General features: G+C 39.5%; 1 protein-coding gene across 50 annotated transcripts in view; it reads right to left on the reverse strand.

Annotated features, from left to right (window-relative positions):
* RIMS2 (regulating synaptic membrane exocytosis 2) overlaps nt 1-13015 on the reverse strand; it is a 409122-nt gene that overhangs the window by 46816 nt on the left and 349291 nt on the right. For 28 of the 50 annotated variants that reach the window (XM_032442841.1, XM_032442835.1, XM_032442828.1 and 25 more), the window contains one exon: nt 11967-12206. The exons of the other annotated variants lie outside the window; for them this stretch is intronic. In XM_032442841.1, the coding sequence (XP_032298732.1) occupies nt 11967-12206 (240 nt within the window). The remainder of the gene's footprint in view (nt 1-11966; nt 12207-13015) is intronic. 50 annotated transcript variants of the gene reach the window in all.

Genomic DNA, 13015 nt, shown 5'->3' on the forward strand with positions numbered 1-13015 from the left:
TCTAAGGAAACATTATGAATTTCACAGTGTTGCCTGACAGAACTCCTTTTGGCAACGAAGTAGAAAATAAAAGCTACTTAATTGCTAAAACAGATCCCTGGGGAGAGATTTTATCAATGCTCTTTTGGGGACAGACAGTAGTATTGAATCTCTTATTTCATGTGCAAACTTGTTCTCACAGCACAGATTTATAGGAGGATGACTATTTATACTGCCTGAAGAAAATCCTATTCCAATGATACAGTTTTCAAGAATCACTGAGTATCTTTAGTTGGAAAGGACCACAAAGATTACTGAGTCCAATTTGTGGCTCCATGAAGGAGCACCCACAGTTCAAACCCCACGTGTGAGATCACTGTCCAAACACTCCTTGAACTGTGGCTGCCTGTGGCCATGACCACTGCCCTATGGATGCTTTTTCCAGGACCCAACCACCTCCTCGGTGAAAAATCTTTTCCTAACATCCAGCATGATCCTCCCCTGGCACAGCTTCATGCTCTTCCCTCCCTACCCACAAAGCCAGTGAGCTGCTGTTGTATTTTCTAATAGAAATTAGTAATTATGTCATTGCTTTATAAGTGATATTAACACTGAAGACTGGTCTTATGTCAGATCAGTGATAACAGAAATATTCTTTTTCTCATAAAACAGTGGGAATAAAGTTCTCATTTCCTGCATCTAATGTAAATGTACCATATTGAGGTGCTTCATGTATCATATCCTAAAATGCACAATTCTATTAAAATGCAAAAGTTTGCAACAATTGCCCATATTAAAGAAATTGATGTGCTTCAAATGGCTGGCATGCAGACAAAGTTGCTATAATTTCACTAGGCAGTAAGCTATGAAAGCACTATGCATTATAAAAATAGGCTCTTTGGCTTCTGTCTAAGGGTTCTATATCACAAAATCAGGTTTTTCCGTATATACCCGCCAGCAATGAGGTGGACTTCATTTAACCAGCTTCTTCATACCAGCTAAGAGACAGAGAAGAGGACTCAAATAAGGAAAAAAGATTTAGATTTAGGATCAAGTGGATGTTCCAGACACTCATAAAAATGGCCAATACTGAAGTTCATTCACCAAACTTAATTTGTTCCCTCCTAGTACAATTGTAAAAATACTTGCTCTAATTCAACTTTCTGAAATTTTTCCTCCATAAAAGCAGCAGGAGATACTTCTTTTTTATGCTGGTAGCTTGCAAACAGCTCCTGGAGAAAACTACTGCATATTAGTGGCTTTATTTTTTCAGTTCTTTCTCAAAAATGCTCTGGGAAGTGAGTAGTAGGAGAGCTCTGAAAAGCTGATTGTGTTTTACAGTAAATCTGCAGTGCTCATGAGTAAGCCTACTCCTTCATCCATTCTCTGAACTCCTCTTGGCCACTCAAACCTTTGCTCACTGATTATTGATAAATGCTTGGCAAGCTCACCGCTGAATTTATCTACTTGGGCTGCCTTTGACAGTGCCAGAAATGGACTTTTTCATAAAAGAATAGGGTGCTGTATGTCAGGTCATGTTCCCTTCTGTGGAAACAGGAATATCAAAGAGATGTCTTAGTTAATAACTCCTATAAACTTTTAACAGGAAACAGAAATGACTTATCTATGAAGTTTTCTTTTCACGTACATATCCACAAACAGACATTCAGTTAGGCATATTCAACAACATCTTAAATTTATGAGAGAATATGAGTCAGGGAATAGAGGTGCACTAAAAATACAGTTTTCAAGATTCCTGATAAGGTATTCAACTTAAATAAATCATCTACAACAAGAATATGTCACCACATGGGTAAAAAAATAAACCCACAAAATTATATAAACAAACTAACTGTGCTAGGCCAGCCACGTGCGTGATGATGCAGTAATCACCCCCATAAGAATCGAAACAAGAATCACCTCATCACACCACTCCAGCTGCAGGTGACAGCCAGGCCACTGCCTTTGTCTTGTGGGGACCTACCAGACAAGCAGAGCAAGGCAATGACAAAGCTCACATGGGAACACTGCTTCCTGCACTGCCCTAAATTCAGGGAACCACTTGAGGACAGAACCACTAACGGGTCTTTGTGTGGGTAGGCTAGATACTTGTTTTAGATGCCTCAGTTTTCCACTGAACAGAGAAAAATGTCCACAATGGGACATGGGTGAGGTGGGTTCTCTGACCTTGAAAGCCTGCACACACCCAACTAACTTGCATGCTTTCCAAAGCATGTTTTTCTAAGGTGTACTTCCAGGAGGAAACAGCTTGTGACCCATGTTGTTGCTTGAGCTGTGCCTGCACTGCACTGGGGGCACGTCATTGGTGTGTCTGACACAAAGCTGTGCGAAAGACAATGCAATTTACACAGTATGGGTGACCACGGAACAGTGCTTAAGACTATGCTTGGCCCTATATCTAGTGTACTGGCATGGACAAAGTCTTGAACTCACTTGACTATATAACAGATCTCAGACTATTTTGCCAGGGAGTGCTGCCCTAAGAAATTTTCAGAGAAGGGAGGTAGGGAAATAGGTTTCACAAGATCTTTGGTTCAGTCTTAGTATCTTCTACTTTCTGTTCTACAGACAACCCATTTATTTGATGCCTGATCAAGAAGAAAGGCATCAAATTTATTTAGTTACAGTTTATTTAGTTACAGTTAAAATGGGAGATTTTGAGTGCAACAGGATCCTAAACTGAACATAATGAATCTCCCAACTTAAGAAAAAAGCTGAACTAGAAAAATACAAAGACCTTGTCCATAAAAAAAGATATACAAATAGCCAACAGACCCAAGCCCAAAACAAAGAGTATTTTCCATCTGGAAGTAGACAAATGTCTCACGTAGTCGCTGTCCAGTTAACATGTTTCTGACTTGATTTTTATACAACCTCTATGAAGAACCCACTCTTCAGACACCACAGTCATTAAATACTGATCATATCCTCTTAGATATCTTTTGCCACTGTCTCATTTTACTCTCCTAGACTTAAAAATGCTATTCTATCCATTCCCCTGTATGACCGATAGACTAAAAATATTCACAATCTTGATTTTTTTGCTTGTTTTTCACTTACTAAAAAAAAAATACACTTTACTATAGCAATATTATTAAGCACAGCACTTTTCAAATCTACAGCGCAGCAATACCATCCACTGCATCACATATCATTAGTAGGATTTCTGAGGACTTGTGTCTTCGGTCTTCATTACAACTGAATTTTAAATGAAAATATTTCATCTTGTTGCTCAGCCAGAAGTATATGAATCAGGAAACCAGACTTATGCTGAGGTCATCTGGCAGATCTTGCAGGTACCTTTTTTTCCCGATGAAAAGTCATTACTACTACTGCCCTACCTTTCCGCTTAGTTCTCTGGCAATGATGCCTAAAGAAAATAAAGCATCTACTAATGTAAAACAACGCTTAACCAAGTGAGGAGCACAGTCAAGTAGTGTAGGAAAAGAACTGTAACAATTCTTCAATTGCTGATAGTCATGCTCTTATACACATCTTTTACAAGACTGGACAACCGCTAGAGATTCCTTCTACAGATTTTTACAAGCAGGATAAGAATTTTAATGCCATTCTTAATAGAGCTCTTTCCTCATTTAAAGACATTTTCATTTCATTAATTTCCTGAAGAAATTTAACAAAAACACAATTATGGGGACAGCTGTAGTGCAGGAAATAATATTTCCATGGGAACAACGATTCTAGCCAATGCACGTCAATTCACATCAAAGAGAAACATTACAGGTTTGCAATTATAATGACTTATCCTTCTAAAGATCACTTCGCCCAAAATTATCCTATTAACTCATTTGTGATATAAATCTCTACTACCTATTCGACCGACTTAATTAATTATGTAAATTATAACAGGGAAATTCGTGGAAAACAATTTTGGAATTTGACTTTTTAAACTGCTTGGGCTAAACATGGATCTTTTTACGACTGATTAGTGAATAAAGCAGCGATTATAATGCACTTCATTATGTATCCTGTTCAAAGAAAACTTGTGTGCACATCTGAAAATAACAACTTCCTATTTCATCAGTTGTTTCACATGAAGCAGATGTTAAACAGACTTGCCAAACCAGAACACAAAATGGGCAACCTGGTTTAACTGAGTGTCTTCTAGAGAAACACACCTCACATCTACTTAACCTGCAAGTTGAATTGTATGTTCTTATTTGAACATATGATAGAATTACAGTTTTCCAACCGAGATGGAGAAGACAGAAGAGAGGGATTGTTCTCTTTTCAGCATTAACAGTGCTTACTAAGTCATGACATACAGCCATGCCACAAACTTGCTTAAACTACTCTGATTTACTCCTTGAATAACTGAAAAGAGCTCACTGAAGTTAAAAACAAGCAGTAAATTGATAAAGCAAACTTTAAATCCACTGTCTGTGCATAATTCAAAATCATCAGACAAATATTGTAAAATCAAGTTCTAAAGGGAGAAAAAAATCAAATTTCAACATAGATATTCTCAAAAATACATAGAGATAAAGACATCCTCAGGATAAGAGGAGCCATGATTTAGCGTCTTTACTCACTAAACTGAAATTGTCTATAAGGACAATTTTCTTATTGGGAACAAACATTAGCAGATGTTAAATTTTGGAAGAAAGTCATATAGGAACTGGACTGGATGAGCTATTGAGAGTATATCAGCAGGAAATCACAAAATGCACAGGGAAGAAATAGCTGTCCTGAAAAGCCATTATTCAAATCAGCGGCTGTAGGCAAACATGGATTTGACTGAAGTTGCCTCTATACTTGGCTCTTGGAAGACAAAAAAGCTTTGATCAGCACTGTACTTGACTATGCTTTCTCCTCATCCCTTTGCACTGTTTGTGTGTGTGGTGGGGGGAATCTAAACAATACAGCAGGCCTGATGTTTCTTTCTTCCCCTGCAAATTCAGGTTGCTTGAGGACTCCAGAAAATCAGGGTCATAATAGACACTGCTAACATTTCTCAGACCTATAGCATCTCTCTGAATTGATCTTTTGGGACTGAGAGCTAAATGGACACGAACAAGAGATCTGAAGCCATAATTACCTCAGCAGAAGAGACATTATCTGGGACATCATGATCTTGCCTGCCTGACTTCTGTCACTTTGACAAAATGACTTTGAATCACTTTGGGCCTCTGGGGAAAATTAGAAAACCATACAGAAAACTTAAGAGCAAAAGCAAAAAGTCCTGAGGAAACTTGGCATGCATCTTTCTGAACCCAGGTCTGCAAGGTTTCCTGATGTATGGAGCATATGCCATGGCCAGAGCTCCTTGCTGAGGAAGTAAGTAGACTTACAGGCTATGTATGTTTGGCGAAAATGCTTGTTTAGGTAGCACTTTATGGACTTTTAGGGTGAGTATGACTATTATGCAGGTACAGTGATAGTACTGAACCAAAATGTTCAGATGTTTAGTCAAGCCACCTAAACATCAGATAGATGAGCGACAGCAAACCACTGCATCATCATGTTACCCTTGGTATTAAACAAGCAATAGTAATATCAGCACTGGGCTCATACCCTTTAGTTAAAATATTCCTTGTCAGATGAGTTTGGCAACGAGTTTCAATGGTACTGTCACAAAGGCAGTAGCTGTGTTAGATATTAAGAAGAAATTCTTTACCCAGAGGGTGGTAATGTGCTGGCACAAACTGCTGAGAGAGGTTGTAAATGCCCCATCCCTGGCAGCATCCACAGCCAGGTTGGATGGGATCCTGGGCAGCCTCATCTAGTGGGTGGTAACCCTACCCATGGCAGGGAGGTTAGAACTAGGTGATCCTTAGTCACCCTCCAACCTAAGCCATTCTATGATACTGTGATTTTGATTCGTTTCAAATCCTCCGTTCATTTCTTTTGATTATCTCTACTTCTTGCGTGTCTCCAGGGTTTTTTATCTGTATTTCTATATTATAAAAAACCTACTGATACACTGTTCTTGAGTGACCTTATGTAACATGAGTACAGCAGTGCTTTCTGAATCACAGGTTGGAGCTGACACCATAGAAGCTGAACTGCAGGTTGTGTTTCATGGAGATGGAAGCATTCTCAACAATACTGTTGTCAAAAACAAAAAGTCTGAGCTGTAGACCATTTCAAATGAAGCATTTTCACTCTTTGCCTGGTAATAATGTGTACTTCCAGATTCATTCTTTTATTACTTCCCAGCAGATAAAACTAAGTCTGCCATCTGCAGAGGAGTCTGTACATATTTTGTACCTTCTCCAGGAAACCAGCAGGTCTGTAAGGGTTTGAGAGGTATTGATGACTAACTCAAGAACAGGTGACATTCCTAGATTTTTTAAAATGATTTATATTCTAATCTCAGTACAGATGTCACCAACAATATATGAACTAATACAATTCCTTTCTGAACCACTGATTTTGTGTCCTTTTCAATAATATTTCTACAGAAGTTAAAGGTAATTTTCTCCTATACACCATCTGGCAAAGCTTAAAATGTGAAACAGTCAAATTATTGTGTCCATTGCTACAGACAGTTGCTGTATGGATTTTTCTCTTCTGAATGCAAAATACTAAATCAAGCTTTAAGTTCACATCAAAAAACAGGGGGTTTGGATCCTTACTTGAAATAGGGTAATTTGTCATTAACTGCTAACAAACGCTGTACAGCCCAATAATTCTAATCTTACTGGGGAACAAAAAAAAGAGTAGGTACTTTGATGTACCTTGGGCTGAGTGCTAACGTCAAGAAGTCCCCCTCATCCCATGCCAGAATCAGGGCTGGTCTCACAACAGGAAGGGGCGGGTGGCCTCATACATCATCCTGATTGCAGCACCATCTGGCAGGGCCCAAGCTCATTACCCCTGGGAGGAAGCATGCTTTTGGTCACGCTCTTTCCCCATGAAACTAGGCCACAGCCTAGGCTTTAGCACCTTGCAAACACTGTTTTGTGCTTCAAGAAGGTTCTGGCCTACCAGAAGTATCTGGTTTAGCTGACCAACAGAAACATAGATTAGTTTTTTTTTTTCTAGGAAACCACTGCTAGAGCTATTGGGCACAGACTGCACACACTGCAACTTAGCTAAAATATTATGCAGTTTGGAAAGGGTCTCAGGCCACAGCTTTCACAGCCATCGCAAGCACGTGGCCTGTTTGTTTGGCAAGAAAAGCTGGGCACAATTAATACATTTCATTCATTAGTTTAGTTGATTGGGCACAATTAACTTCCTTCATCCATTGGTGTAATTGGAACAATCACTATAAATTTTCTGAACCAGTTTTGAGAAATCAAGCAAAACACAAACACATTGAAAATAGATTTCTGATGCTTGTTGGCATTTGCACCATTTCTGATATTTTTTACCAGAGTGTGGAGCTTCAAAAAGTGTTACAAGCTTCCACCTCTATGGAGCAGCGAGCACAGACTGCAAAACACTGCATTTAACTGATAATAGCTGCAATCACAGTAGAAGCCACATAAGAACTGAAATACAAAGATTACAATACATTGAAAAGCCGAGGAACAAATACTCATCAGGCATCAGTTTTGAAACCTACATAATTAAGTTCTTTGAAGATTATTATTATTTTTTTTTTGACTGAATGACACAAAAGATACTAGAAATTGAATTTGAGATGAATCTTTACATCCCACATAGGAAAGGGCACAGGGAGCACGAAGAATAGTTAGGAAGAAAAGAAGTTTTTTGTCTGAACAAGCCCACTACTGCATTGTTTCTTCTGTCTTTGAGTAATTCTACAAAATTACAATCCAGCTGACTTTCTCCACGGTAAATCTTCATTCTTTACTTGTGTCACCTTCCTATCAATCAGCTCTTACTTCTTTGACTATCCTTTAGGATTCGCTTCTCTACTTTGCACAGGATCTCACTGATATCTTTCAAAACATAGAAAGCACTATTCTCCCCCTGTTCTGTCTCTTCATTTTTCTCTTTACACTAGTTTCTCTTCCCATGTCCCTGTCACAGATGCAGAAATTTCTCATTAGTTCTCTTCCTTGGCTGCTTGATTTGCCTAAGAGATCATCTGTTATCTTCTGAATTCCTTCCCCTCCACCTTAGTTACAAAATCAAAGAATAGTTGATGCTGGTAGGGCATCTGTGCCTGTCTGACCCACCCCTGCTCCAGCAGGGACATCCAGAGCAGGCAGCCCCAGCCCCATGGCCAGGTGGCTTCTGAACACCCCCAGGGAGGAGACCCCACAGCCTGTGGGCAACCTGTGCCAGTGCTCTGGCACCGCACAGCACAGCAGTGCTGCCTGCTGATCAGAGGGAGCCCCGGTGCTCCAGTTTTTGCCCATTGCCTCCTGTCCTGACACTGGGCACCACTGGAGGGAGCCTGGCTGTGTCATCTTAGCACCCTCCCTTCATGTATTTATAGGCACTGTTAATATACCCCTTGGCTTTTCCCCCATACATATATATATCACCACTGTCTTTTCCACCAGCCAGTAGAAACACGTTTTAACACATCCCCTTAGAAAGCAGAACAAACCTCTAGTCTTGCTCTCATCCGTCCTGCAAGTACAGGCACATCCCCTTTCTCTTTTTCACCCCTGTGTTAATTGAAAGAACAATATTTACACTGTTTAAAATAACTCTGTTGAGCTACTGCTTTCCACTCCCATTTCAAACACTTTCCAAACAAACTGTTCAGCTTTGTTTGTTCAGTTGACACCGCATCTGGCAAGGTCTTTAATGACACCTTAAGATTTCAGAACTATACAGGTCTCTGCTTTGCTTTGTTGTAATTTACCATGTTCTGAAATGTCCTCCTTTAGCACTTCGAATTCTAATTTCACATTAGGTCCACGTTTTTGTGACCTGAAGATATTTACAATTTCATGTCTCTTCCCTTTCTGTCTATTCACATACAGTATCCACTCATATTTCATATGACAGTTATTGCAGTGCTTTTCTCCAGTCCTGGCAATTTAGCTAACTTAACACATTCAAATATACTGTAGTTAAGTTTCACATCCTTTCAGTTTGGCTGTACCACCCTTTGTTGTGCATCAGTACGAAGGCACACTTTTTCTTCTCCAGCTGTACATACAACATTTTTATTTTCTAGTATTAAACAGTTGCTCCTTGTAACACTGCTGATGATATTCTTAGTAATTATTTTCCCTCAGTGCCTCAACTGCTTGAAAAGAACTCCCCAGAAGCATTCACAAAACTCATCTAGGAGGGCTCCTTTTGTTTCTGATGTCATCAGGGAGTTGAAATGAGAATAATGTCAGATAACAGCATATAAGGAGTCTTTAAAAACTGCAACAGGGAAGCTTGATCTGTGCTTTCTGTTTACCAGCATGCACTGCCAAGAAAGAACACAGTTATGATTTCTGTATACATCAACCATATGACAGTTTGTAGTTCCAAGAGGTTTAGTGAAGGCAAAATGTGTCTTTGCAGCTATTGCTGCCAAGAAGACTGATTGGCTTATTGTACTCCAGTGCTCTAAGAGCTAATGCAGTTTATTGCACTGAGTGACTCTATGAAACAGGTAAGGGATCTGTCTTCACAGTCATTTAAGCTACTCTGAACCCACCTATGATCTCAGCAGACTGAAGCCATTAGTGTGACTATTAGCATTACTCACAAAACGTATAAGCATGGTGACTTTGAAATGTAAAATACTGAGGTATAATATGTCTTTAAAGAGCTCACTTTTGCTGATGGAGTGATTGAGAGCAGCCTCTTTGTCTCCCAGTTCCCCAGAGAAAAGATGACTTCTCTTCAACACCTGTGAATACAAATTCCCATCTCCTCTCTAGCATTTTTGGTGCCCAAAATGTCAGGATCTAGGAGGCAATTCTCTACTGTTCTTTGCTGGATGAGATGGCTGCTTCAGTTTGGTTGGCTACCACAAATACCTATTTATATGGTTAATTATTAAATCACAAAATCATAGAATCACTCAGGTTGGAAAAGACCTTCAAGATCATCAAGTCCAATTGCAACTTCACCATACTACCCTAACTAACAACCCTCCGCTCAATCATATCTGCGAGAACCACATCCAAATGGTTTTTAAATACATCCAGGGGTGGTGACTCAACAACCTCCCTGGGAAGCCTATGCCAGTGCTTAATAACCCTTTCTATAAAGAAGTTTTTCCTGATATTTAACCTAAACCTCCCCTGGTGCAACTTGAGGCCATTTCCCCTCATCCTGTCACCTGTCACCAGTGAGAAGAGACCAGCACGCTCTCGCTGTAAACACCTTTCAGATATTGGAAGAGAGCAAGAAGGTCTCCCCTCAGCCTCCTTTTCCCCAGACTAAACAGCCCCATCGACTGTTTAATATTGGTGCTGGGTATTTTTGGAAAACTGAAGTTGTTAAGAGCAGCTGCAGAGATACCTTGTTTCATACTAGGAAGGGATCCTGACTTCTCTGCCTTCCTGGAGGCTGGGTGCAGCCACCAGGCAAAGGGTTGAGTTGGCATGAGGAAAAAGAAATTCCTTTTCAAAGAATATTTTATTATCTGTGAGGGGCAGTGTTTTTGGCTGAAGGGTAAAGTGAATTAAAACTGAAAACTGGGAATAGAGACCTGCTTTGTAAAAGTCAGGACTTCATGATCCCATTAAAATGGAAACCTAATGCGATTCAGGAGAGAAAAAGATCCTTAAAGTGTTCTTTTCCAAACTACCAGAAGATTTGCTTAGCAGTCCTTACAGCAAGCATGCCAAGGCAGTCTTAAATACAGCTGTTTCAAAACATATTTTTTTGCTGAAATCTAGAAGATGTTGACAATAGTGAGGGAATGATGGCAATATATACAATAATGAGAGTGGCAATATTGCCCCATACCACCCCAGACTGAACACTACACCTTTAGATTCTTTTTTAATGACCTCTGCTCTATTCTATCATAGGTGAATTGTTTCATTCATTTCCAATTAGAAGAGTCTATCAGGACACTTTATGTGAGCAATTATTTGTTCAAAATAAAAGAGGTGAGTGTGTGTGCTCGTATGTGTGTGTACAGGAAAATACACATGGATGCATGTAGCAAAGAAGTGGAATGCAGCAGAGTGATTTAACTTGTATTAGAACGGCTTGACAAGCTTAAGCCATCTACAGTCAGCAAAGCATTTGCTGGAAAAAGTATTGGTTTTTTTCCTGAGAGTTTCTGATAATGTTTCAGAAAAACTCAAGCTCTTTTTTTTTTAAATTTTTTTAAATTTTTAAAAAATTTTTTTTACTAATAAAGAAGAACACTGTACTTCTCATAATGCAAATAACATGGATTTTGTAATATAAAATGTCACCGATTTGCATTAGAAGTCGTGGTTCAAATGAATTGCGTTAGTGTGTAAATCCAGAACGCTATCTGATAAAGTGAGAGCCAATTGTGCGGAAATACTTCTGGACACAATACAGCAGCAGAGCTCATGACCCCTCCACAGTGTAGCAACCTAACAGCTGTTCACACAGAGGGGAAGAAAAGGAACAACTCTGCTTATCCACGACGACAGTCGACCAATATGCACATTGCTCAGCCCATGTGAAAAGGATTACAAAAAAATAAAAATAAAAATTCTTTTCTTTACTAGTGCCACACAAAAAAAGGTAAAGGTGGATTTGATATTGATAACTCAATAAAGGATTTTTCCATGACCAATAATTCAAGCAGGTAATATAAAGAGGCATCTTACAGTTTCTATTGTTTATTATAGTCAAACTCAAGATCTAGCCTAAAACAACTTACAAACCGTATGCTATAGCTGCACATGAAATGATGCATTGAGTTAGTGTGCTGCATCATTTGCTATGCAGAACAAGTTCACTGAAGCTGAGAGTGAAACTTGTTTCAACATGAAATCATCACAGCTGAAAGCAAAAGAAGCTACAGAAACCAGAGACAATAAACTAAGCAAAGGAAAGGAAAAAAATAAAAAGGAAGGCAGGGAGGGTTTGGGTACAGCAGGAAGCAGGTCAGTAGGTCTTCAGAACCACAAATGTTTTACCTGTCATCCTCTTTCCCTTCCTCAGCTTGGTCCTCTTGAGCTTTTTCATCTTGCCCTGAGCCCTTGGTTTCTTCCTTATCACCGTTTTCTGCCACCTCTTGCCCTTCCCCTTTCTCGTCAGTTTCTTGCTCCTTTGCCTTTTCCTCCTCCTCCTCTTTTTCCTCCTCCTCAGGAAATATTTCATCGTGTTCATCCCCTTCCAACCCTCCCTCTTTTTTTTCCTCTACATTCTTTGTCCTTCTGAAGTCAACAAAAAAAAATGGAGCAAGGCATGCAAAAGGAAAAAAGAAAAGAATAAAGTAAAGTTAGGGCCACAGAGAAGAGCATGCATGGACTCAAAAGAAAGAAAACACAGAAGGAATGAAACAAAAACTGAAAGACAGAAGTAGCCACAAGGTAAGTCATGCTGGCTAACCCTCCAGCCTGCACCAGAGAAGCTTGACGCTGGGATGTTTTCTTAGGACAGCCTCCAAGGTCCTCTCTGAATAGAGGTTGCATAGTAATACATCTCATTTATAAAGGGACGCATAACTATAGTATAGAAACAATAATCTAACATTGCCCATACAAACAGATGTTGAAAATATCTTGTGAGATGCATTATTTCTCTCTAGAGGAGAAATCTTTGGCATTGAATTTTGCTGACAGACATGGGTGGGTTACACCTGCTGAGAAAAATGATTGTTTGTTCATTCTGCAGTCAAAGCTCCACTGACTCCTGCTCCGTGGAGGAGCATGCAAAGGGGATGCTCTGCTTACAGATATGCTGAGCACACCTTACTGATGACTGAGTAGAGTTATGCCTGCTGTTGAGCTGGACAAGGGTCTGCAGTATTAATGCAGACTTCTATAGCAGTTAGCATGTCTAGTTTAAAAAGTGCATTAACATGTCTCTGGCAAGGTCAGTACTTTGATGTTAAGCTTTCTTTTCAGCTATCCTATTTTAAATTACTTTTACCAGGAAGTGCAAATCTAATCATGTCTAACACCTGCTGATAGCATATGTTAGTTGCTAGAATATGACAAAACTTTCCTAAAAACAAATAACA

Source organism: Coturnix japonica, chromosome 2 (assembly GCF_001577835.2).
Source record: "Coturnix japonica isolate 7356 chromosome 2, Coturnix japonica 2.1, whole genome shotgun sequence".
In the NCBI taxonomy this organism is placed as follows: Eukaryota; Metazoa; Chordata; class Aves; order Galliformes; family Phasianidae; genus Coturnix; species Coturnix japonica.